Source organism: Podarcis cretensis, assembly GCF_951804945.1.
Source record: "Podarcis cretensis genome assembly, chromosome: 18".
Classification (NCBI taxonomy): Eukaryota; Metazoa; Chordata; class Lepidosauria; order Squamata; family Lacertidae; genus Podarcis; species Podarcis cretensis.
Window position 1 is genome coordinate 2,595,160 of NC_137188.1, and position 22,114 is coordinate 2,617,273.

General features: G+C 47.7%; 2 protein-coding genes across 3 annotated transcripts in view; one reads left to right on the forward strand and one right to left on the reverse strand.

Moving 5' to 3' along the window:
- Positions 1-22,114, forward strand: part of NCAN (neurocan) — a 250,113-nt gene that overhangs the window by 152,603 nt on the left and 75,396 nt on the right. The gene's annotated exons all lie outside the window — the stretch shown is intronic.
- On the reverse strand, positions 218-5,829 carry NR2C2AP (nuclear receptor 2C2 associated protein). 2 transcript variants are annotated; one of them, XM_079961038.1, is made up of 6 exons: positions 5,623-5,829; positions 3,257-3,399; positions 2,515-2,605; positions 2,117-2,222; positions 1,624-1,715; positions 218-1,167 (listed from the first exon to the last, which is right to left on the reverse strand). In XM_079961038.1, exons 2-6 carry the CDS (start codon positions 3,295-3,297, stop codon positions 1,123-1,125), a joined length of 375 nt encoding a protein of 124 aa, XP_079817164.1. In that variant the 5' UTR covers positions 3,298-3,399; positions 5,623-5,829; the 3' UTR covers positions 218-1,122. The 2 variants fall into 2 exon arrangements, with proteins under 2 accessions (XP_079817164.1, XP_079817163.1); XM_079961037.1 differs by having other exon boundaries at positions 218-1,096; positions 1,648-1,715; positions 5,623-5,827.

Here is a 22,114-nt window from a genome sequence, read left to right on the forward strand (position 1 = left end):
TTGGGACTACAATTCCCATCATCCCTGACCACTGGTCCTGTTAGCTAGGGATGATGGGAGCTGTAGTCCCAAAACATCTGGAGGGCAGAGTTTGGGGGTGCCTGATTTAGTCCAACCCCCTGCAAGGCAGAATATGCAGCTGTCCCACACGGGGATTGAGCCTGCAGCCTTGGCAATTATCAGTGCCATGCTCCAACCGACTGAACTATCCAGCCTCTTCTTGTCGCAAAGAGATTTTTATTTCATTTTGTGATGCATATGAAACAGAGAGAACAATGAACGACAACGGAAAGGTGAAAAAGAAAAGTATCTGACAGACACTCGGAATGAGCCCAGTTGCACATGGGTTAGAATGACAAAAGTCCAAGTGAAAGTCTAGTTTCAGATTTGCCAGACTTGTGACAAGAGCTGTCTTGAAAATGACTGTCCCATCGTACATAGAATCACAGGATTGTAGAGTTGGAAGGGGTCCCAGGGGTCATCTAGTCCAACCCCCTGCAGTGCAGATGGCCATGTGACAAAGGGATGCCAAACCGCATAAAAAGCATCTGGAGGTTCTAGTCCTCAATGAAATCTCAAATTTCCTCCATTTTCCAGAGTGAGTGGCACTAAGCCTCCAGGTGTAAGATTTTGGGATGTTTCCCACTGAGTTGCAATTCCTATTTGAGCTGCCAAGATAGTATGTAAGACCAGTTCTTTGTGCATTATGTCTACATTGGTATCATCAAAAGCATTAATTCGGATAACAAACAATTGTTTCTTTAGTAATATTTATCATCTCAGTCAAAATAAAATTCAATTTTTTATTGTTACAACTCACATTCCCGCCATAAGTAAACTTAGGGGATGTCCTCAAGTTGCAGACACTTCCATTTCAGAAGCAAGGCAGAACAACTGCAGAATCGGAATTGTGAGGTTTTGGCTGTTGTGAAAAAGGCACAAAATAAAAAAAAAAACAGTCACATGAGGACTTCCAGAGTCAAAGCTTCACCCCACGGACATCCAGCTGGTAGACAATCACCCGTCCGAAGAAATCCGTGCTGTTTTCAAAGGTGATCTTGAGTTTGTCGAGAGGAGTTTCCTCGAGGGAGAAATGGTAGAGGGAGGAAGAGTTAAGGAAAACTAAATTCTGGACTCCACCCCCAACCCCCGGACGGCCCAGTTGTGCTGCCAAATACAGCAGCTCTTTCCAAGAATATCAGGACAAAAGGAATGAGGAGATGGAAGGGGAACCCAAACAGATTTATTCACAAAGAAACAGCAGACGTGCAAAGCATAACATAAAACATACCTGTCAGGGGCTACCCAATGCCCCTTCAGGAGCCCAGCATCAGGTCCTTTGATCTGGGCAGAAACTCTCCGGGCCCCTCCCACCTGAGGCTTACCTGGCATGACTCACGATTAGCCCAGGACCCTGAGATGGAACTAATACAGAGGGGCTGAGAGTCTCACACTATCTGCAGCCGGGCAGCCAGCCAGCAGTTGCAACACAGAAGAACCCAAGAAACTCCCGACAGGTGTGTGAAACACGAGAATCAAACGGGGGATGTTAAAGGGAAAGGGACATGCCATCTAACTCCTTGAAATACAATTGTCTTACGCATTTCCACTACACCAGTGAACTGGGAGGGAAGGGAAAAAGGATATTTGCAGAGAATTGGTATCCTCAGGGTAGAATTCTGCCACCGGGGAAAGATCGCCTCCGTTCTGGCAGCCTAGGAGAAATTTGAAAGGAGATACGGAAAGGGCAATATTTAACAGTGGGGAAACAGGGTTCTTTGATTGAGGCAAGGCGGGTGGTGGGATTCTGGATTCGTGTTTTGTGTATTGCAGATTCCACTTCCTTGCCATGTCCCTTGGCCAACAAAAACTGATAAATGAATGGAAGAAGGACCTACTTGTCTGACGCTGATACATAAACCTTGCATGCACACTATGTGAAAGAATGAATGTTTACCATCTCCCCCAACCTCATACTGTCCACAACAGAGCTTTCCAAACTTTCCATGTTGGTGACACACTTTTTAGACACGCACCATTTCGCAACACAGCCCTTCTGTTTTACTAGCAAGCCATGAAGGAGTCTTGCAGCTGCTGCCTCTGCCGCTGCCCTTACCTTGCACAACACACTTCCGGCTTGCAAATCCCCCCTGGAATTGGATCTGGACCTGGGACACCAAGACGGCCTGCGGAAATTCCAGCGTCAACCACTGGGTGGCACCCTAAGACCAACAGCAGCCGTCAATTGGGGACAAAACCTTTTAGCTCAAGGGGAGGAATTTCAACCGAAAACTGCAATGTTTTATTTCCACCCCCTCCCCCAGGCAATGCAAAAAATACTGCAAGGAGCCCCTCTGGGGAAACAAGTTCAGAGCTTCATCAACATGTGACCCTAAAACTCTGGACCAGGCATAGGTAAACTCCAGCCCTCCAGATGTTTGGGACTACAATTCCCATCAAAATTAATATTGGGATTATTTTGCCAGCACTGCAGTTTTTTCTCTTGCATCTCACCTGATCTGAGTTCCAGCAAGTCTCCTCATTCCCATCAAACATAAACTTCTTCCCAAACTGCTTCACGTCTCGGTTGAGCACAGAGCTGACCCTGCAAAAATGCACAAAAGCACTGCAGACGGGCTTTCTCAGAAGGCATTAGGAGATGGGAGGGACCCCACAAGGTCATCAAGCCCAACCCGCTTAGGAGATGCGGGGGGAGGAAAAAGAAAACTATGCAAGTTTATGATTTTTAAAATAAAAAATCTATCCCATAAGCCACCTCAAACACATTTGGAAGGAAAATGGGATGAAAAAAATATACTAAACAAGACATTTTAAAAGTTTATTTATTAGTACATTAGCATCCAAACTTTCCTTCACAGAGTTCAAGGTGGCACATGAGGTTCTGCTCCCATTTTTCTATCTTTACAACAACCCTGTGAGGTAGGTCAAGCTGACTGTGACTGGCTCACAAGGCCACCCAGTGAACTTTATGGCTGAGTAGAGGGTGAGAGATTTGAACCCAGGCCTTGCAGGTCCCTGACAAGCACATTGGGACTTGAACTCTGGAACTTGAACCCATGACCCCAAGATTAAGAATCCCATGCTTTACTAACTGAGCGATCTGAAGCCAAACTATAGAAATTACTATCACTATCATGTTGCGATTACTGACAATTACTTTTGCTACAATGATCATTCCTACCTACATTCAGTTCTTTAATTTGCATCTTCAGAGGACAGCAAAAAAATCTCTCACCTGCTCACCGTCCCGGAGCAAATCAAGGATGTCGCTGCCATCGTGACACCAGCCACTTGGCAACCCAAGTGCAGGAATGTACAGACTGAGATGCAGGCAGAAATCCAACAGGTGTGTGCCTACGTTCTTCCACCCACAGCTACCTGTTAAAGGAGGACCAAGATGGAACAGGATGGAATTAAATTAATCATTTTGGGAATGAGACCGCCAACCTCCGACTCCCAGAGACCAGTGTGTCCAATGGTCAGTGATAATGGTGGCCGCTGGAGTCCAGAGCAACATCGGGAGGAGCCCCTGCAGGTATTTGCAATCCCTGATCGAAGAAGAGGCAAGGGAGAGAGGGGGGGCTGCACTCGCACCAGATGATGCTTTTATTTGGAAGAGAACGTCCCACCTGAGAGCAGCATATAAAGTTAAAGGGACCCCTGACCATTAGGTCCAGTTGCGGACGACTCTGGGGTTGCGGCCCTCATCTCGCTCTATAGGCCGAGGGAGCTGGTGTACAGCTGTGGCCAGCAGGACTAAGCCGCTTCTGGCGAACCAGAGCAGTGCACAGAAACGCCGTTTACCTTCCTGCCGGAGCGGTACCTATTTATCTACTTGCACTTTGACGTGCTTTCAAACTACTAGGTTGGCAGGAGCTGGGACCGAGCAACAGGAGCTCACCTCATTGCGGGGATTTGAACCGCCGACCTTCTGATCGGCAAGTCCTAGGCTCTGTGGTTTAACCCACAGCGCCACCTGCGTCCCTAGAGCAGCATATAAATCATGTTAAATAAAAACAAAAACTCATATTTCTTTTTTTCCTTGTCCCCGCTGGCTGGCTAAACCAGGTGAGGGGAGCAAAGACAGGCTCAGAAAGATTGAGCGGAGGCGGTCCAACGGTCAAGAAGCCCTTGTAGAGAGAAGTGAGGGGCCGGTGGGGCTTGTCCACCTGGGAAGAGAGTCCATCGGGGAGAAGGAAGACTCTGATCCTAAATCTCCACTGCCTTGTGGGACATCTTTGGGAGAGAAAATGCTCAGGAGTAAACCCAAGACAAATCCAGAGTGGAATCCCTAAGGCGGTTGGATGGCTCCCTGTCCGCCTCCTTCCGGCAACTCCTGAAGCCCAGCTGGTGCCAAAAGTCTTGCTCTGATTTCCTTTGGACCACATCTGGACCTCCAGACACACGGCCCAGGCTTGCCCCCAAGGAGGTCACTTTGATGCTGCTCACGCAGTGGTTTGGCTTCACCCCCAGAGGTGCACTCCATTGTCTCTTGAGAGAGACGGATGCCAACAACATGTCCCCTTTTGCAATCTGTGCCTCATTCCCATCTCCTTAGCACCAGCACTGTCCAGACCAGCGTTTCCCAAACTTGGGTCTCAGGATGTTTTTTTTTTTTTTGCACTACAATTCTCATCATCCCTGGCCACTGGTCCTGCTAGCTAGGGATGATGGGAGTTGTAGTTCCAAAACAGCTGGAGACCCAATTTTGGGGGAACCCTGGTTTAGAGCATCTGCTCTCCATACATACAATACTGAACTAGTTGGATCAGCAATAAGGCAGATTCCTGTATTTCATTTCATTTTTAATTTGTATACCCCCCTTTCTGAACCAGGCAAGGGCAGGGAATAAATAAAAATCTATTATTTATTTATTATTATTCTATATTGCAGTTTACAGCAACAAAATACTGAATACCACAAAGAACCCACGCCTTATAATAATCTGATCCAGTACAAAAGTCATAATAAAGCGTAACTTTAAAATACAATGACTTATATCAAATAACGTAATATTCAATAATTGATTAGAATATAATAGTACCCAATAGATTTAACCTTCAAAACATCAGCAAATGATCATTAAATAGAAATTCACTCTGAACAATTGCAATAATTACTAAACTCTGATCAATAAAATAACTGCAAGTCACAATGAGTAAAATACATATAAATACATAAATACATAAAATACATATAAAATAGAATCAAAATGAGAAACAAAGCCACACAACTTATGAAACTATTCCTCCACAACCCTAAACGTCTTTTCAAAACTACACCCGCACACGCAAACCTGTGATTAATAGGATTTACTCCCAGGAAAGGAAACCCAGGGGCGCCAAGACTAGAGACCGCTCGTTTTTGCCACCTCTCCTTCCCAATCTAAGGAGTTGCCAACGTACCAGGGAAAAAGCACAAACACACAAAAACAAACACACGCCCTGGATCTGTTCCTGTGGCCTATTTAATTAACAGCCACTTAATTTGCAGGAATCTGCCAGATCCTCCGAGCGCTGCTCGGTTTGCAGCGGAGGAAAAGGCAAGGCGGAGGAGCAGAGGGGAAAGCAAACCTTGGCAACCTTCCTCCCCTGCACCAACCTGCGAAAGATTTGGCAGAGAAGCTGTCGATGCGGGGATCTAAGAAGCCAGCCGCGCTGCTTCTTGCAAATACAATCTCTGCGGCACAGATATGCTCTTCGTCTCTGTCTGAGAGGCAGAAGAAGCGCAACTGGGATTGAAAAGCGACTGGAAGAAAACAGAGGAGGCAATTGCTCTCTGGCTCCGCGTGCTTCCTGCTTCCTGCGCCCGGGGCAAGTCTTAAAGGGACCAGCTTGCAGGCTCCGGGAAAAACCTAATCTCATCGTGGCCACTAGGTGGCGGTAGAAGAGCGCGAAGGAAGGCGGGGAAGCCGATTGAAGGCAAAATGTTGGGTTGTTTAAAATAAAAATAAAAATAAAAATTGGAGGTCTTGGTTCTGGGGGTTCCTTCTTACGGAGGGTGCTGGGGTTCTACAGCCGGTCCTGCGAGGCGCCTGCTGGTGTTCACCAGCGGGTCTATGAGATGCACTTACTTAGATGCAGTCTTCATGCGGCATCGCATTGTTATACTGCGGAACTCTCCACCACAGGAGGCAAGGACGGCCACCAACTTATACAGGGTGGCCAAAAAGCTGGTATACTGCTTTAGAATCCACTTTCTTTGTTCTTGACTCCAGTTCGCTGTGATCCTGATTAATAATAATAATAATAATAATAATAATAATAATAATAATTTTACTCACTTATCTGGCTGGGTTTCTCCAGCCCCCTTCAATGCAGGAATCTCAGCTAAGGCTTCCATCAGTTTGAATAATAACAATGGTAATAGTAATAATCTTAGAATGAACGGTGGTATTAAAATAAAATAGGATCCAGTGGCTGGATGTAGGATTCCCCCCATTTCACCTCTTGCCTGCCTTGTTTTTGGATGATGCCGTGGCCTTCGGCTGGTGCAATAAAAGTTTGTGATGATTCCCTTCTGCCTGCCCTGAGCTCTCCACACCCATCATCCCTGCCAGGCCCAGCTCACCTGTCAGTGGCCCATATCACCCCTTTGTCCCACTTCAAGCCTCACACCGCGTGAGTAAGCGATACCTGCTGCCCTCCCGCCGCCTCGCTCCTCAGGTTACCATTTCTCTCTGTCTGGCGCTGTCCACCTCGGTCTCAAGCTGAACGGTCCGTGAGGGATGCAGAATAGGGAATACTAATTTATTTCATACTCTACCTTTCCGTTTCTCACAGATTTACTTATAGGAAAATGTAGCCAACTATAATATCAGAACGAAAATACAGCAACAGCTCGTAGGAACAGGTTTCCGTACCAGAATCGAACGCCATAAATTAATATCACAAAGTTCCATGTAGCACAAATGGGTTTGTGTTCCTCTGTACCTTAGAATCATAGAACTGTAGAGTTGCAAGGTACCCCAAGAGTCATCTAGTCTAACCCCCTGAAATGCTAAAGCAGCCATGACAGAGGGACACCCAACTTCTGCTTAAAAACCTCCAAGGAAGGAGAGCTCATCACCTCCTGAGGGAGCCCATTTCACTGTCAAACAGCTCTTACTGTCAGAAAGTTTCCCCTGATGTTGATTCAGAATCTCCTTTCTTGTAATTTGAAGCCATGGGTTCGAGTCCTGCCCTCCAGAGCAGGAGAAACCAAGATTGGTCCATCTTCTATATGACAGCCCTTGAGATATTGGAAGATGGCGCTCCTATCTCCTCTCAGTCTCCTTTTTTCCAGGCTAAACACCCCCAGCTCCTTCAACCACTCCTCATTCCAGCTTGTCAACATCCTTCTTCAATTGTGGTGCCCAGAAACCATATTCCAGGTGTGGTCTGACCAAGGCAGAACAGAGCGGGACTATGACTATCTGGACACTAGACTTCAGTTGATGCATAGGTCATTCTGTTGATGACCTTATTACTCTAGGACAGGGATTACTCCTGTCCCTAGACTAGATTAATGAGGAGGAGAAATGAAGGACTTCATCTGGTGATGTCCAAAGGCTTCTGAAATGTTCCTTGAATCATAAGAACAGCCTCGGCCCAGTATATCTGAAGGAGCGTCTCCACCCCCATCGTTCTGCCCGGACGCTGAGGTCCATCTCCGAGGGCCTTCTGGCGGTTCCCTCATTGCAAGAAGCAAAGCTACAGGGAACCAGGCAGAGGGCCTTCTCGGTGGTGGCACCCGCCCTGTGGAACGCCCTCCCACCAGATGTCAAAGAGATAAACAACTACCTGACTTTTAGAAGACATCTGAAGGCAGCCCTGCTCAGGGAAGTTTTTAATGTGTGACATTTTAATGTATTTTTAATCTATGTTGGAAGCTGCCCAGAGTGGCTGGGGAAACGCAGCCAGATGGGCGGGGTACAAATAAATTATTATTATTATTATTATTATTATTATTATTATTATTATTACTACAACAACAACAACAACAACAACAACAACAACATCAGAGGAGCCTGCCAGATGAGACCAGTGGCCATCCTGGGCCATCCATCTTTTAAAGCCATCCAGGTCAGTGGCCATTGCTGTCTCCTGGGGGGCGGGGGGGGGGGGCTCTTGGGCTCGGATCCTGCGTGAGGGTTTCACATTGAGGCATCTGGTTGGCCACTGTGAGAACAGGAGTCTGGACCAAAGGGACCATTGGGCTGATCCAAAAGGCCCTTCTTAGGTTTTTAGGGCCTTAGGATCTCGGTGGCTTCAACAGCGACTGCAATTCAGCAGAAAGCAGCCCAAAATCTGATGCTGGGCACTTTGTATCACACACTGTGAACTGAACCCAGGAGCCTCTCTCAGACCCTCCAAGTGTCCCTATTTTCCAGGGACAGTCCCAGATTTACAGAAGCTGCCCCAGTTTTTGATCTGACCCTGCTTTTCCTTAGGATGTTCCTATTTTCATCAGAGAAATGGTGGAGGGTATGGAGCTATGGGGAAGTTTTTTAAAGCTTAATGTTTTATTCTGTTTTTATATATGTTGGAAGCTGCCCAGAGTGGCTGGGGCAACCTAGTCAGATGGGTGGGGTATAAATAATAAAATTATTATCATTACTATTTTTATGAAATAAAGGTAAAGGGACCCCTGACCATTAGGTCCAGTCGCGGACAACTCTGGGGTTACGGCGCTCATTTCGCTTTATTGGCCGAGGGAGCTGGCGTACAGCTTCCAGGTCATGTGGCCAGCAGGACTAAGCTGCTTCTGGCGAACCAGAGCAGCGCATGGAAACGCCGTACCTATTTATCTACTTGCACTTTGACGTGCTTTCGAATTGCTAGGTTGGCAGGAGCTGGAACAGAGCAACGGGAGCTCACCCCGTCGTTGCGGGGATTCGAACCGCCAACCTTCTGATTGGCAAGTCCTAGGCTCTGTGGTTTAGACCACAGCGCCACCTGTGTCCCTTTCTTTTAATGAAATAGGACATCCCTATTTTCCTTGGAGAAATGTTGGAGGGGCTCTGCTCTCTGTGCAAATCCCACCTTTGGTGTATGTTTGTGGCTGTTTGGGAAAAGAACCTGGAGACTTCCTGTCTCTCTGAGCTGCCTCCATGGAATACAACTGATCCAAACAAAAGGGAGGGGGGATTCCACCCGCTCGGTTTATTTAATTTCATTTTTCTTTGAAAACAAAACATTGCATCCTTTTTCTCCCATTGTTTTGTCAGGCTGTCATTTATCTCCAGAGCCTGCCGCTGTTCTGTTTCTGCCAGGGTCAGGCAAAACATTAATGAAAGGGAGGAAAATGACGGGGGGGGGGGGGGAAACACCCCAAACATTTAAATCTCATGCTATTTAAACGTGGTGGGTGCAGTAGTTGGGGGTGGCAGAACTCTGAAAAATAATAATAACCATCTTGTTTTGCAGAACCGTCAGAGGGAGGGAGGGAAAGAGGGATTTCAAATGGGGATTCCAAAACATTTCTGGACCCATAGGAAAGTCTGAAGAGCTGCCTCTGAAGTTGGAGTCATGGTGTAGCCATGGTGGCTAGTGGCCACTGATAATCTTTTTCCTCCACAAGTTTGTCTAGGTTAGGACCCTCGTACCTACGGGACCGCCTTTCCTGATATGCCCCACCTTAAGGTCCATAAATAGCAACACCCTAGTGGTCCTGAGCCCTAAGGAAGTCAAATTATCCTCCACCAGGGCCAGGGCCTTTTCAGCACTGGCTCCGGCCTGGTGGACCGCTCTGTCTCATGAGACCAGGGCCCTGCAGGATCTGATTTCTTTCTGCAGGGCCTGTAAGACAGAGTTGTTCTGCCTGGCCTTTGGCTTGGAATCAACTCGATCCCCTCCCCCTCTATCCTTTTTCCTTTCTCCTTCTTTGATGGAACTCCTATTTGGCGACTTCCCTGGCTTTTTTCTGGCCCACGTAGGACCAGTCTGGATAGTTAGCCTTGGTGAAGATTTGACGTTTTCATCCCCCAAAAAGTTTTTGATTTGAGTTCCTACTGAAATGAGGCTGCATTTTAATCTTGTTTTTAAGTTGTATTTTAATCAATTGTTTTTATACCTGGTGTTAGCCACCCTAGCCTGGTATTGGCTGGGGAGGGCAGGGTATAAATAAAATTTGTTTGTTTGTTTGTTTATAACTGCTTCCTGTGGGAGAGAGTTCCGTAGGTTAACTACATCTTGCGTGAAGATGTAGTTCTTCATTAAGGCCAGCGTGAAGATGTAGTTCTTCATTAAGGCCAGTGGGTCCAATGTCTGCCAGACTCACATGGGATGCAACCTGTCATGAACTGGCAGGATGGCAGGAAGGAGGGAGAGGACGGAGAGGATGCCAGCGAGGGGACTGGAACGCACTGGGGCAGCAGGGGATGGGGAAGGAGGTACTCCCAGGGTGACGGAGGATGGCGAGGGGATGGGGGTCGGGGCACAGGTTCCAGAGCAGTGGGACCCATCACCAGTCAGAGGGGCCCCATCCCACGAACATGGCGGGCTCTGAGGCATAGGGAGCAGCAGGAGGGATGCTCTAGGACAGCCTTTCTCAACCTGTGGGTCCCCAGATGTTGTTGGACGACAACTCCCATCACCCGTAGCTAGCAAGGCCAGAGCTCAGGGATGATGGGAGTTGTAGTGAAACAACATCTGGGGACCCACAGGTTGAGAACCGCTGCTGTAGGAGGCAGAGGCAGGCAAGGCCCACAGCCCAGCTCCCTACCTGGCCAGGTGGGGCTCGCTTGCTCTGGCAGGAGGGGTGTGGGTCCTCAGCTGGAGTAGGCTTGGAGCAGAGGAAGGTCATAGAATCAAAGACTTGTAGAGTTGGAAGGGACCCCAAGGGTCATCTAGTCCAACCCCCAGCCAGGCAGGAATGCCTCATCAAGCTCAGATGCTGCAACTGGCATGCAAAGTGCAAAAGGGCAGCAGAGCAGAGGTGCTGGGTCTGCTCAACTGTCCATGTTGGTGGACCTTGGCTTGGATGCTCCTGGACCTCTGCGGGACTGTGCACCGGGTTTGACTCTAGATAGTATCCTGACTGCTGGACTTCAGACTTGGCTACTTAGATTGACCCTGGACTGCGTTTCCTGACCTTTGGACTTTGGTGATGTGGATTGACCCTTGGACTTTGAACTTTGCACTAGGTATACTGAAATGCTGCCAGGTAGGCTGGGGGTCCAGGACACAACCCAAGATTGTACTATATAATAATAATGTAAGAGTGTTGTCTTGCTGCAGTTCATGTGGCCCACAGGCAGGTGGCGCTGTGGACTACAGTGTGGTGACAGCTGTCTGAGAGCTGCTTGGCCTTCACCGCAGCATTGGGGGGGGCAACACTGGGGGAGGGGCTATGCTGCCACCATTGCCATTGCGCACCTCAGCAACGTTGCCACTTCAGCCTTCTGTAAGCAGGGCAGTTGCTGAGAAGGCCCCTGACCTTTCATGACTCTTCCTCCATGGCTATACTGGGATTTCTCCTGCCTCCTCTTTCTTCCTCGCAGGAGAAAGTCTACGGGGAGGGAGGCTTCCACCAGGTGCCTCTGAGCATTTTTAGAGGTGCATTTTTAGAGCCAGCGTGGTATAGTGGTTAGAGCAGGGCCTGGGAGAGACCAGGGTTCAAATCCCCACTCACAGGGTTGTTGTGGGGTTCAGCAAGGAGGTGGGGAGAACTGTGAGCCTCAGCTTGAGCTCCTTTGTGGACAATGCGGGGTGGAAAAGCAATAAACAAACCATTTTTACATTCATGCTTACGCTCCTAAACCATGTTGTGAGTCTCTTGGAGACCTTTGTGTGTGACAACTGACCAGGGTGGGTTTTCAACATTGCGATATATCACCCTGAGTAGAGTTGCCATGATTTGAAAAGCAAAAACGGGGACACAATTGCTGACATCTACTTTTAACTGTGGATCACTATGATTGGGATATGGGATATACCAATATATCACGATGTCTGAAATAAGGATGGAACTGGCTGGCTTCATGGTTTCCCCACGCTGTGAATTTTGCATAGCACACACACAGACACATCACGATTCATGATGTATTGCCAGGTCAAAAATTATGAAACCAATATCATGATATGGACGTCAAACTGGCTTTGGACAATATATATTTCCCATCCCTAGCTGACGAGTCATTTTCTAAATATATAGTAGATATGTTTATGATTGCATTTCCATCCCAGCTTTTTCTCCAAGGAGTCATGGGGGCCCCCATGATTCTTCTTCCTGTGCTTCTCATTTAATCCTCACAACAGCCGTGTGAGTCAGGATGAGGCTGAGAGGCAGCGACTCACCCCCAGGTTCCCCCAAGGAGTTTCACGGCCAGGTGGGGGGGATTCGAACCTGAGTCTGATGGGAACTGTAGACTGAAATATCTTGAGAGTGCCCAGTTGGGGAAGGCTGAGCTGACAGTGCGAAGCAGGAGTGGGGGCTTTGCCAAGGAGCAAGACCCAGAGAATTATAAGCAGCCCTTATTAGCCGCTTAATGAATTAAATTGCAGGTTTAAAACGGGGACTTCTAATTGGATTTTAATCAGAGCCTTCCCCCGTGAAAGCACGTTTGCTGAAAAAAGAGACAACTGTTGTAAACAATTTACATAATTCCCTTGATTGGGTAATGCGTTCAAATAAGATTTTCCAAAATAATGCACGGATCCTTATTGTTTTCGTTAAGATTCCCTCTTTCTTTGGGGAGTGGGGCTGGCAGTTTTGAACGGGCCAGGAGAGCTCAGCTGGATCCAGACTCAGCAATGCTTAGAGAGAAGACCCATTGAAATAAGTTTGGCTTCCCCCCTGAAGCGCACTCTATTGTCTCTCCAAATGGATGCCAGTAACAGAATAAGAATTAATAAGAGCCTTGCTCAGTATTGTTAGAACTGGTTGGCAGCAGCTTTCTGGGGTGCTGGGCAGGGGGGACACCAGACCCTCCAAGGGATTTTCCAGGGATATACAACAGCAGCAAGAATACTTATTGCAAAGTACTGGAAGACACAAGATCTACCCAGCCGGGAAGAATGGCAGATGAAGGTGATGGACTACATGGAACTGGCAGAAATGACTGGCAGAATCCGAGACCAGGGAGAAGAGTCGGTGGAAGAAGATTGGAAGAAATTTAAAGTTTATTTACAGAAGCATTGTAAAATTAAGGAATGTTAGAAGGAGGCTGGAATGAAGTTATGTGGCTTTAGCAGAAATATTATAAAGGACTAAGTAAAAATAGACTGTTAATGGATGAAAGGTAAAGTTACATTTTATTAAGATAAATTATAGGATAAAAATTGGGAAGGATGGAAAGGATTTGTTGAAATAGCTAACCGAACTAGAATACAAAAAAGGGAGGTGTGAGGAGGTCAAGGAAACAAGCAAATGAAAGATAAGTTATGGGAAGGTTTGTTGTGTTTTTTTTGTTGTTGTTCTTTTTTTATTGTTTCTATTTTTCTATTTTTCTGTTTTTTACAAGTTTGTGTTTAACTTGGTGTGTTTTCTTTTTCTTTTTGTAACCTTTAAAACTTTAATAAATATTATTTTTTTTTTAAAAAAAGGGATTTTCCAGGGAAAGTCCTGGATTTACAGAAGCTGTCACGGTTTCTGATTTGATCCCTGAATGTCCTGCTTCTCCTTAGGACATCCCTATTTTCATCAGAGAAATATTGGAGTGCATGGAGTTATGTGACCCCAGAGCCACCTTAAGGCAACCCTGCAGAGGGACATTTTTTAATGCTTAATGTTTTGTTCTGTTGAAAGCTGCCCAGAGTGGCTGGGGCAACCCAGTCAGATGGGCAGGGTATGGTGATGGTGATGATGATGATGGAATAGGATGTCCCTATATTCATTGAAGAAATGTTGGAGGGTATGGGACACACAGGGACATGGGTGGCGCTGTGGGTTAAACCACAGAGCCTAGGACTTGCTGATCAAAAGGTCGGCAGTTCAAATCCCTGCGACGGGGTGAGCTCCCGTTGTTCGGTCCCTGCTCCTGCCAACCTAGCAGTTTGAAAGCACGTCAAAGTGCAAGTAGATAAATAGGTACCACTCTGGCGGGAAGGTAAACAGCGTTTCCGTGCGCTGCTCTGGTTTGCCAGAAGCGTCTTAGTCCTGCTGACCACATGACCCGGAAGCTGGATGCCGGCTCCCGCGGCCAGTAAAGCAAGATGAGCGTGCAACCCCAGAGTCTTTCACGACTTTACCTTATATTCATTGAAGAAATGTTGGAGAGTATGGGACACACACCTCACAAGCTTTTTTTATGAAGCCAGGAACCATTTCCTCAGTGTTATCCCTCCGCTAATCTCAGTTGTTTTCCTGATTTCCTCATTGAGATGGGGGGGGGGGCTCTCTCCAAAAAGGCACTCACACGCACCCCAGCCAACACTGAGCTGATGAGCCGATTTATTCCTCTGGCAGCGACAACATCAGCTTGCTTTATGCATTCTGAATGCACCCATTCCAGGGAACGCTGCTCAGCAAGAAGTGAGCATTTTGTGCCTCCCTGGAGCTAATTAGCTTTGGCAATTGATGGATGGCTCCTTTCCGGGCCAAGGCAGAGCAGGGCTGAACAGAGGCAGGCCTGTCCTGTGCTGAGCGTCCTGCGCCAAGAGAATGTGCACGCATGTGCTCTGATCCAGTCATCTGGTCCAACCCTGTACCATGCAGGAATTTCAACTAAAACCTCCATGGCCAGACCCTCCAAACATCCCTATTTTATTTAAAATGCATCTCTGGGTTATTTGTGGGGCCTGCCTGGTGTTTTTACATGAGTAGAATGTGTGCTTTTATTTAAAACGCATCTGTGGGTTATTTGTGGGGCATAGGAATTCGTTCATCCCCCCCCCCCAATATCCCCCCTTCTATGAGAATAATCATCCAAATTCTCAAAGCGCTTCTCTTGCATTATCTAATTACAGACCCTCCAAGGGCCCCTGTTTTCCAGGGACATCCCTGATTTAGAGAAACCGTCCCAGTTTCTGATTTCATCCCAGAACGTCCCACTTTTCCTAAGGATGTCCCTATTTCCATCAGAGAAACGTTGGAGGTATGTAATTGTGGCAATCACTGTCATTATCTGAACTTTCTCGTCACTTGTAGGGCCAGGCATTATATTGATATATTGTCCAAAACCAGTTTGACGTCCATATCGCTTAAATATGGCATGACAGAACTGTAGCGTTGGAAGGGATCCTGAGGGTCATCTAGTCCTACCCCCGGCAAGGCAGGAATAGGCAGCTGCCCCATGCAGGGATTGAACCTGCAACCTTGGCATGCTCAGCACAACGCTCTAACCAACTGAACTATATGAAGCGAGGAAGGTGTTTCGCTTTTGCCTTGCCAATTGTAAATAGGTTATTCTAAGTGCACTAGGAGGGGCCCACCTCAAGCACCCCCCTGCCGCCCCCTTGCCTCTTAGACCCCCTAGGTAATCCCATCACCCCAGGGGGCAGTACCCCCCACTTTGGGAAACCCTGCTTTGGACAGTTGGGGGGGGGTACATGGGAACAACCAGCAAGTGGGGAGATGTGCCCAGAGTCTGAGTCTATGAGGCTTCCCCCTGAAAATTTCACTTATAGTGTCCGATTTTGGGACCCTCCACCAGACACCCCCTCCCTGGGGGAGAAGAAGCCAGCAGGGCTGTCTAGTTAGGAGAAATTGCTTCTTTGCTGTCATCACCCCAGTGCTGTGGAACACCCCGCCACTGGAGATTCAGCAGGCACCTTCTGTGCCAACACCTGCTTAAAACTTTTCTATTCTGTCCATGCAGGCAGCTAAGAACACATTGCTTTTAATCTTTACGTTACAGTTTTACATTTTTATATTGTTGCAAACCAGCAGGATGTATGACACAGCGGTATATAACATTGATTAATAAAGACAATTTATTATACATTTTTGAAGTAAGCGAAATGATGCATGCTGCCCTCTAAGGAAAAAAAGGGGGGGAGGCCATTTTATATATATATTTGCAGAAATCAATATGTTCCAGGCTGCGTGGAAAGGAGACGGCTGCTGGGTGGGTGGGGGCTGCAGCCAGGAACCCAGTGCTTTTGTTCTGCCATCTTGGGGTGCGGTGGGGGGGGGGGGGCAAAGGGCTGTCCATATTGCCGGGGCAGGAGGAATCAACTTGGAGAGCAATTGATCCGACTCCTGCCCTGAGAGGGCAGGTTGGGGGTTTGTGGGTGGACTGGAGAGAGAGAAAGAGAGAGAGAGAAGGAAAATGAATCGATTTTCTCTCCCCCCTGCCCCCCCCGCAACATCACCATAGCAACTCATGCCTTCTTTTGGCAGATGCATCACCAGGTCTTCTCGAAAGGCAGAGGGTTTGAGGCTTAATTCCAGGTGGGGCTTTTTGCACTCTTCAGAGAAGGATAATTTAATTAATCAGCATCTGGATGGTAAATAAGTTTGCCAGCCAAACAGTCTTGGTTTTCGGTTGTTTTTTTTAGAGTGGTGGCTTGGCAACCAGGGAACTTCACATCCCAAAGAACAGAATAAGAGCAAACTCTCTGACATTTCTCCGATGAAAATAGGGAAATCCTAGTCAATAATAATGTTCCACCCATCTGACTGCGTTGCCCCAGCCACTCTGGGCAGTTTCCAGCACCTATAAAAACATAATAAAACATGAAACATTAAAAAACTTCCCTATCCAGGGCTGCCTTCAGATATCTCCTAAAGGTTGTCTAGTTACTTATCTCCTTGGCTCGGGGGTCACATAACTCCATAACCTCCAAAATTTCTCTGATGAAAATAGGGACGTCCTAAGGAAAAGCGGGACATTCCGGGATCAAATTAGAAACTGGGATGGCTTCTGTGAATCCGGGACTGTCTCTGGAAAATGGGGGCACTTGGAGGGTCTGCTGTAGGTTTGTGTTTCTTTTTTAAAAAAATTATAATATTTATTAAAAAAATTCCAATCAAACCAAATTATATATTCCAAATTATACAAATTATCCGATAATCAAACAAATCCCAATGTTATGCCTAATTATAAATTATTGTTATTATTTGGCTGACTTTCCATGCTTCAAAATCAGAGGGAATCCTAATCATCTCACAGTTCTACTGCATTTCAAAATATTGCATTAATTCCCTTAATACATTCTGATGTTAATCCTTCATTATTTTCAACAGCTTCTGCATTCATCTGCTGTAGGTTTGTGTTTCATTTTGGAAAATAAATTGCTATCTTACGGTTTATTATTGTATATATTTTAAATTGGATATATATGGGTGCACCAAAATCATTTAAGTGCTTTGGGCCTTTATAGGTCTTAATCCGGCTCTGTCTGTCCTGAACCATCCAACACACCGGCCTTGAGCTCCCTGGAGCAAAGGTGGGTTTAATAAAGGTGCGAATAAATAAACCTGGGGTCGGAGGGAAGCAGCTCTTGCCCCGCGCAGCATCTTCAAAGAGCAGCGATGCAGCTCAGCAGAGGAGGAGGAGGTCACGGTTTGCACCCATTAAAGGCAATTGGCTGCCTGGAGACTTTTCGCTGCACCATCTTAATAGGATAATTACAATTCCTGCTTGTTTATTCTGCCTCTCTTCTCTGCCTTCCTCCCAAAAGGACCTGCCATCTCTGCAAGCACCTCTGCAGCCCCAAACACTTGGGGCAGTGGCGTAGCGTGGGTTGTCAGCACCCGGGGCAAGGCAAGTAATTTGCGCCCCTAACCCCTAACCTGTAGCTGCTGCCAGCTTCTTCTTGCTGCTGCCTGGGCTGTGGTATTTACGGTAAGGTAGCCACGGCGGCGGCGGCGGGTCCGTGTCAGGTGATCTGAGGCGAGTTGCCGCTGGCGCTGCCGCCCAAACGACGCCGCTTGCCTGGAGGAGGAGGGTAGAGAGGCGAGGAAAATGCAACATGGCCCAGCAGCTGCAGCAGCAGTGGCGGTGGCGGGGCTGTAAGGAGGGGCTGCCTGGCGCGCCCTCCGCGGCCCTGACGCGCGGGGACCACGGCGAGCGCTGAGAGCCGCTGCCTGCCGGACGCCTTCAGCCCAGATGCGCGCACAGCTCGTCGGTTCCGAGAGACATGGGGCTCTGCTACAGCCTGCGCCTGAGGCTCTTCGGCGACTCCGGAGGCGGTGAGCGCCCCCCCAGATGTTGCGCCCGGTGCGGCCGGCCCCCCTGCACCCCCCACGCTACGCCAATGACTTGGGGGCCCCATCTGCAACCAGGAGTATTTAAGCTCCAGTGTCCCTATTTTCCTGGGACAGTTCTGGATTTACAGAAACCATCCTGGTTTCTGATTTGAACCTGGAATGTCCCGCTTTTCCTTAGGATGAGGCTCAAAAGCTATATCCTCCAAGCATCCCTTTTTTCTAGGGACAGTGCCAGATTTACAGAAACCATCGTGGTTTCTGATTTCATACTGGAATGTCACGTTTTTCCTTAGGATGTCCCTTTTTTCACTGGAGAAAAGTTGGAAGGTATGGAGTTATGTGACCCCCGAGCCAAGAAGATAAGTAACTAGACAAGCTTTAGAAAACACCTGAAGGCAGCCCTGGATAGGGAAGTTTTTTTTAATGTTTAATGTTTTTATATATAGTATGTTGGAAACTGCCCAGAGTGTCTGGGCAAACCCAATCAGATGGGCAGAGTCTGAATTATTATTATTATTAAATTGGGCGTCCCTATGTTGGAGGACATGCTCCTAGAGCATGGGTAGGCAACCTAAGGCTCGGGGGCCAGATCCGGCCCAATCAGCTTCTAAATCCGGCCCGTGGATGGTCCGGGAATCAGCGTGTTTTTACATGAGAAGAATGTGTCCTTTTATTTAAAATGCATCTCTGTGTTATTTGTGGGGCATAGGAATTCATTCATTATTTTTTCAAAATATAGTCCGGCCCCCCACAAGGTCTGAGGCACAGTGGACCGGCCCCCTGCTGAAAAAGTTTGCTGACCCCTGTCCTAGAGGTTCTGGAACTGAGTTCTGGCTGACAGAAAGCCCTGCCCTGCAGTCTGATCCAAAGACTTCCCATGGATACCCCAAAGGTCCTCAGCCCCCCAAAAGGGAACAATGCAGAGAAACTGCTGGGAAGCAGCGGAGAGTTTGAGAAGAGCAAAGTTCTTCCCCCCAAGCGACCGGCCGCTCGCCTGACAAATTCTGTAGCTGCGCCTTCAGCCAGGACCAGCCTCTGCCTTGCCGTGGTGACAGTTCCAGACTCAGGAATTAACTCTTTTAGAGGAAAGGCGAGGGGCTGAGGGAGACGGAGGCCCATTAGGAGTCTGCACGTCCTTCGCTCAGGGCACCTGGGAGGGCAAGTGTTGCCGCAGCTGATGTCAAGGTGAAACCTGGAAGCTTTCTGGGGAGCAAGGAGCTAAATTTTTTAACAGGGATCAAACACTCCATGGATATCCTGGTCAACGGTCAGATGGCGGTGGCTCGAAACAGGCTGAGAGAGCTCTGCGCTGTCTGTCCACATCCCAGTCAACTCCTCTTATCAGCAGGTTGAGCATCGCTTCCCTTTTGGGTGAAGACAGAGGCAAAGGAGGTGTTGAGCAGTTCTGCCTTCTCCCACTCACCCAGTAGCATTTCTCTGTCTTCTCCACAAAGAGGACCTATCACTTGCTTGTTCTTCCTCTTGTTTCGGACATAGCAACCTTTCTTGCAACCTTTCTTGCAAGCCTGAGCTACTGTAATTCTGAGCTTTGGTTAGCCTGACCTTCACCATCCAGCTATTGGCTACTTGTGTATATTCCTCCTTTGTGATTTCCCCTTTCTTCCATTTTTTATTTGAGTGTCTACTGAAATGAGGCTGCATTTTAATCTTGTTTTTAAAGTTGTATTTTAATCAATTGTTTTTATATCTGGAGTTAGCAGCCCTGAGCCCAGTCTTGGCTGGGGAGGGCGGGGTATGTATGTATGTATGTATGTATGTATGTATAAATAAATAAATAAATAAAATTATTATTATTATTATTATTATTATTATTATTATTATTATACATGCCCTTCTTAACTCTCAGCTCATCTGTAAGCTCCTTATGCAGCCACACCAGTTTCCTTAGAACTCCCACTTTTCTTTCTTGTTGTATTGTCTACATTTGGGCCTTCAATATTTCTCCTTGTAGAAACTCGCATCCTCCATGGACTCCCTTTTCATTGAGTATTTCTGACCCTGGGATCACACCCAGTAGCTCCTTCAGCCTTTTGAAATTGCCCTTATAGTCCAACTGCACTCAGTTTCCCTTGCCTCTGTATCCTGAAACCCAGGAGAACATGAACACTTCCTCCCAAGTTCCCAAGCCCTTCCGTTTCTTCAATCAATTCCTCCCTATTGGTGAGGACCAGATCCAAGACAGAGCACCCCCTTGTTGGTTCTTCTATCTTCTGGGAAATGAAATTGTCAGTGAGGCAATGGAGGAATTTGTTGGACCTTACATTCTTGGCAGAGTTTGAATCCCAACAGTTATCGGGGAAATTGAAGTCTCCCATAACAACTGTATTATATCTCTCCTTTTTGAATGTTTGGCAATCAGCTCTAGGAAGGCATCATCCAAGCTTTCAGTCTGGCTGCCTCAACTGTGGATGGCTGTATCCCTAAGTCAGGAATGTGGAGCATTAGGCCTGGAGCCTGAGGCAGCCCTCTAAGCCTCATGAAGTGGCCCTCTCAATTCTCCCCTCACTGGTCCTTCCTAGCTTCTTGAACTCTGAAGATGCTTAGATGGAGGATAGAGAGGCGTGTCTGTCTGGAGACTAACCTACTATAGAAAGGTAAATTTTACACTTGTTGCTCCATCCACTTTGCCTCAGGCATGCGGCCCCCAGAAGACTCTGTGCGGCCTTTGAGGTGAAAACCTTCCCCACCCATCTCAGCTTCCTCTTGGGGGCATGGGAGCTAGCAACTCGGGTTCAGGTGAACTCAGGCTCCTTTGCGTCCTGTTGACGCTGGGAGATAAGGGGTGAAAGAGTCATTTGTGCAAGAAATGTAAGTTAAAACTCATTTTGCTCCTGGGAAAAGAGGTTTTAACAAGCCCTTTGTCCCCCCCCCCCCCCCGGAAGATTGGATGACTGTCTGCCTGGGATTCTTTCACTGGGATCCCTGCATTGGACTAGATGACCCTTGGGACCCCTCCCAAGTCAAAAGTTCTTTGATTCTACTTTGCGGTTCCCTGCAGCTGGTATGCAGAGGCATTTACTGCCCACAACATGGGAGGGAGAAAGCTCCCCCACAGATTGTCCATCAAAGCATTCATGCTTCTCTGTAAGGAGCATTTATCAGTATTTTGAGTTACAGTGCAATTTGGGATATAAAATCCCATCACTGGGCCGTTATCCATTTCCCGAGTCCAAGCTGCTGCTGTCCCTCTCCAACTCCTCAGTGGCTCCCTCTCATATTTTATGATGGGGAAAAGCATCTTCCGAGTTCTGCACCCCTCCCTCCCCTCTCTTGGGACATAAATCTGTCATCTCTGCCTCTGGTGCGGAGATCGCTTGATATGGACAATAACGCAGAAACAAGGATCCCGTCTTGTAAAGATTTACAGGGATGACTTAGCAGTGTGCTGGGAACGCAGGCCACCGTTGAACATCCCGGGCAAATCCCAGGAGTGCACTCCAAGACTCCAAACCAGGCAGGCAGCATTTGGGAATCAAAGAAGACAGGTGGGAGCAAGGGGGGGGAGAAGCAGAGCCCCAAATGGGGCCCATCTAGGCCAACATTTTATTCTCAAAGTACCTCTCCCCTCCTGTGGCTTTCAAGAACCATCCTACATCATCATCATCATCATTAATCCAAAATGTGGCAGCTAGACTGGTAACTGGGAGTGGCTGCCGGGACCACATAACACCGGTTCTGAGAGATCTGCATTGACTCCCAGTATGTTTTCAAGCACAATTCAAAGTGTTGGTGCTGACCTTTAAAGCCCTAAACGGCCTCGGTCCAGTATACCTGAAGGAGCGTCTCCACCCCCATCGTTCTACCCGGACACTGAGGTGCAGCACTGGGGGCCTTCTGGCGGTTCCCTCATTGCGAGAAGTGAGGTTACACAGAACCAGACAGAGGGGCTTCTCAGTGGTGGTGCCCACCCTGTGGAACACCCTCCCTTCAGATGTGAAGGAAATAAGCAGCTTTCCTATCATTAAAAGACATCTGAAGGCAGCCCTGTTCAGGGAAG

Bases quoted from the DNA above. Each gene is read 5' to 3' on its own strand.
- NR2C2AP (XM_079961037.1), bottom strand. From the start codon at position 3,297: ATGGCAGCGACATCCTTGATTTGCTCCGGGACGGTGAGCAG. The intron at 2,606-3,256 runs GTGAGAGATTTT...GCATTTTTGCAG, and splicing joins TGCTCCGGGACGGTGAGCAG to GGTCAGCTCTGTGCTCAACC. The intron at 2,223-2,514 runs GTGAGATGCAAG...TGTTGGTCTTAG, and splicing joins CTTGCTGGAACTCAGATCAG to GGTGCCACCCAGTGGTTGAC.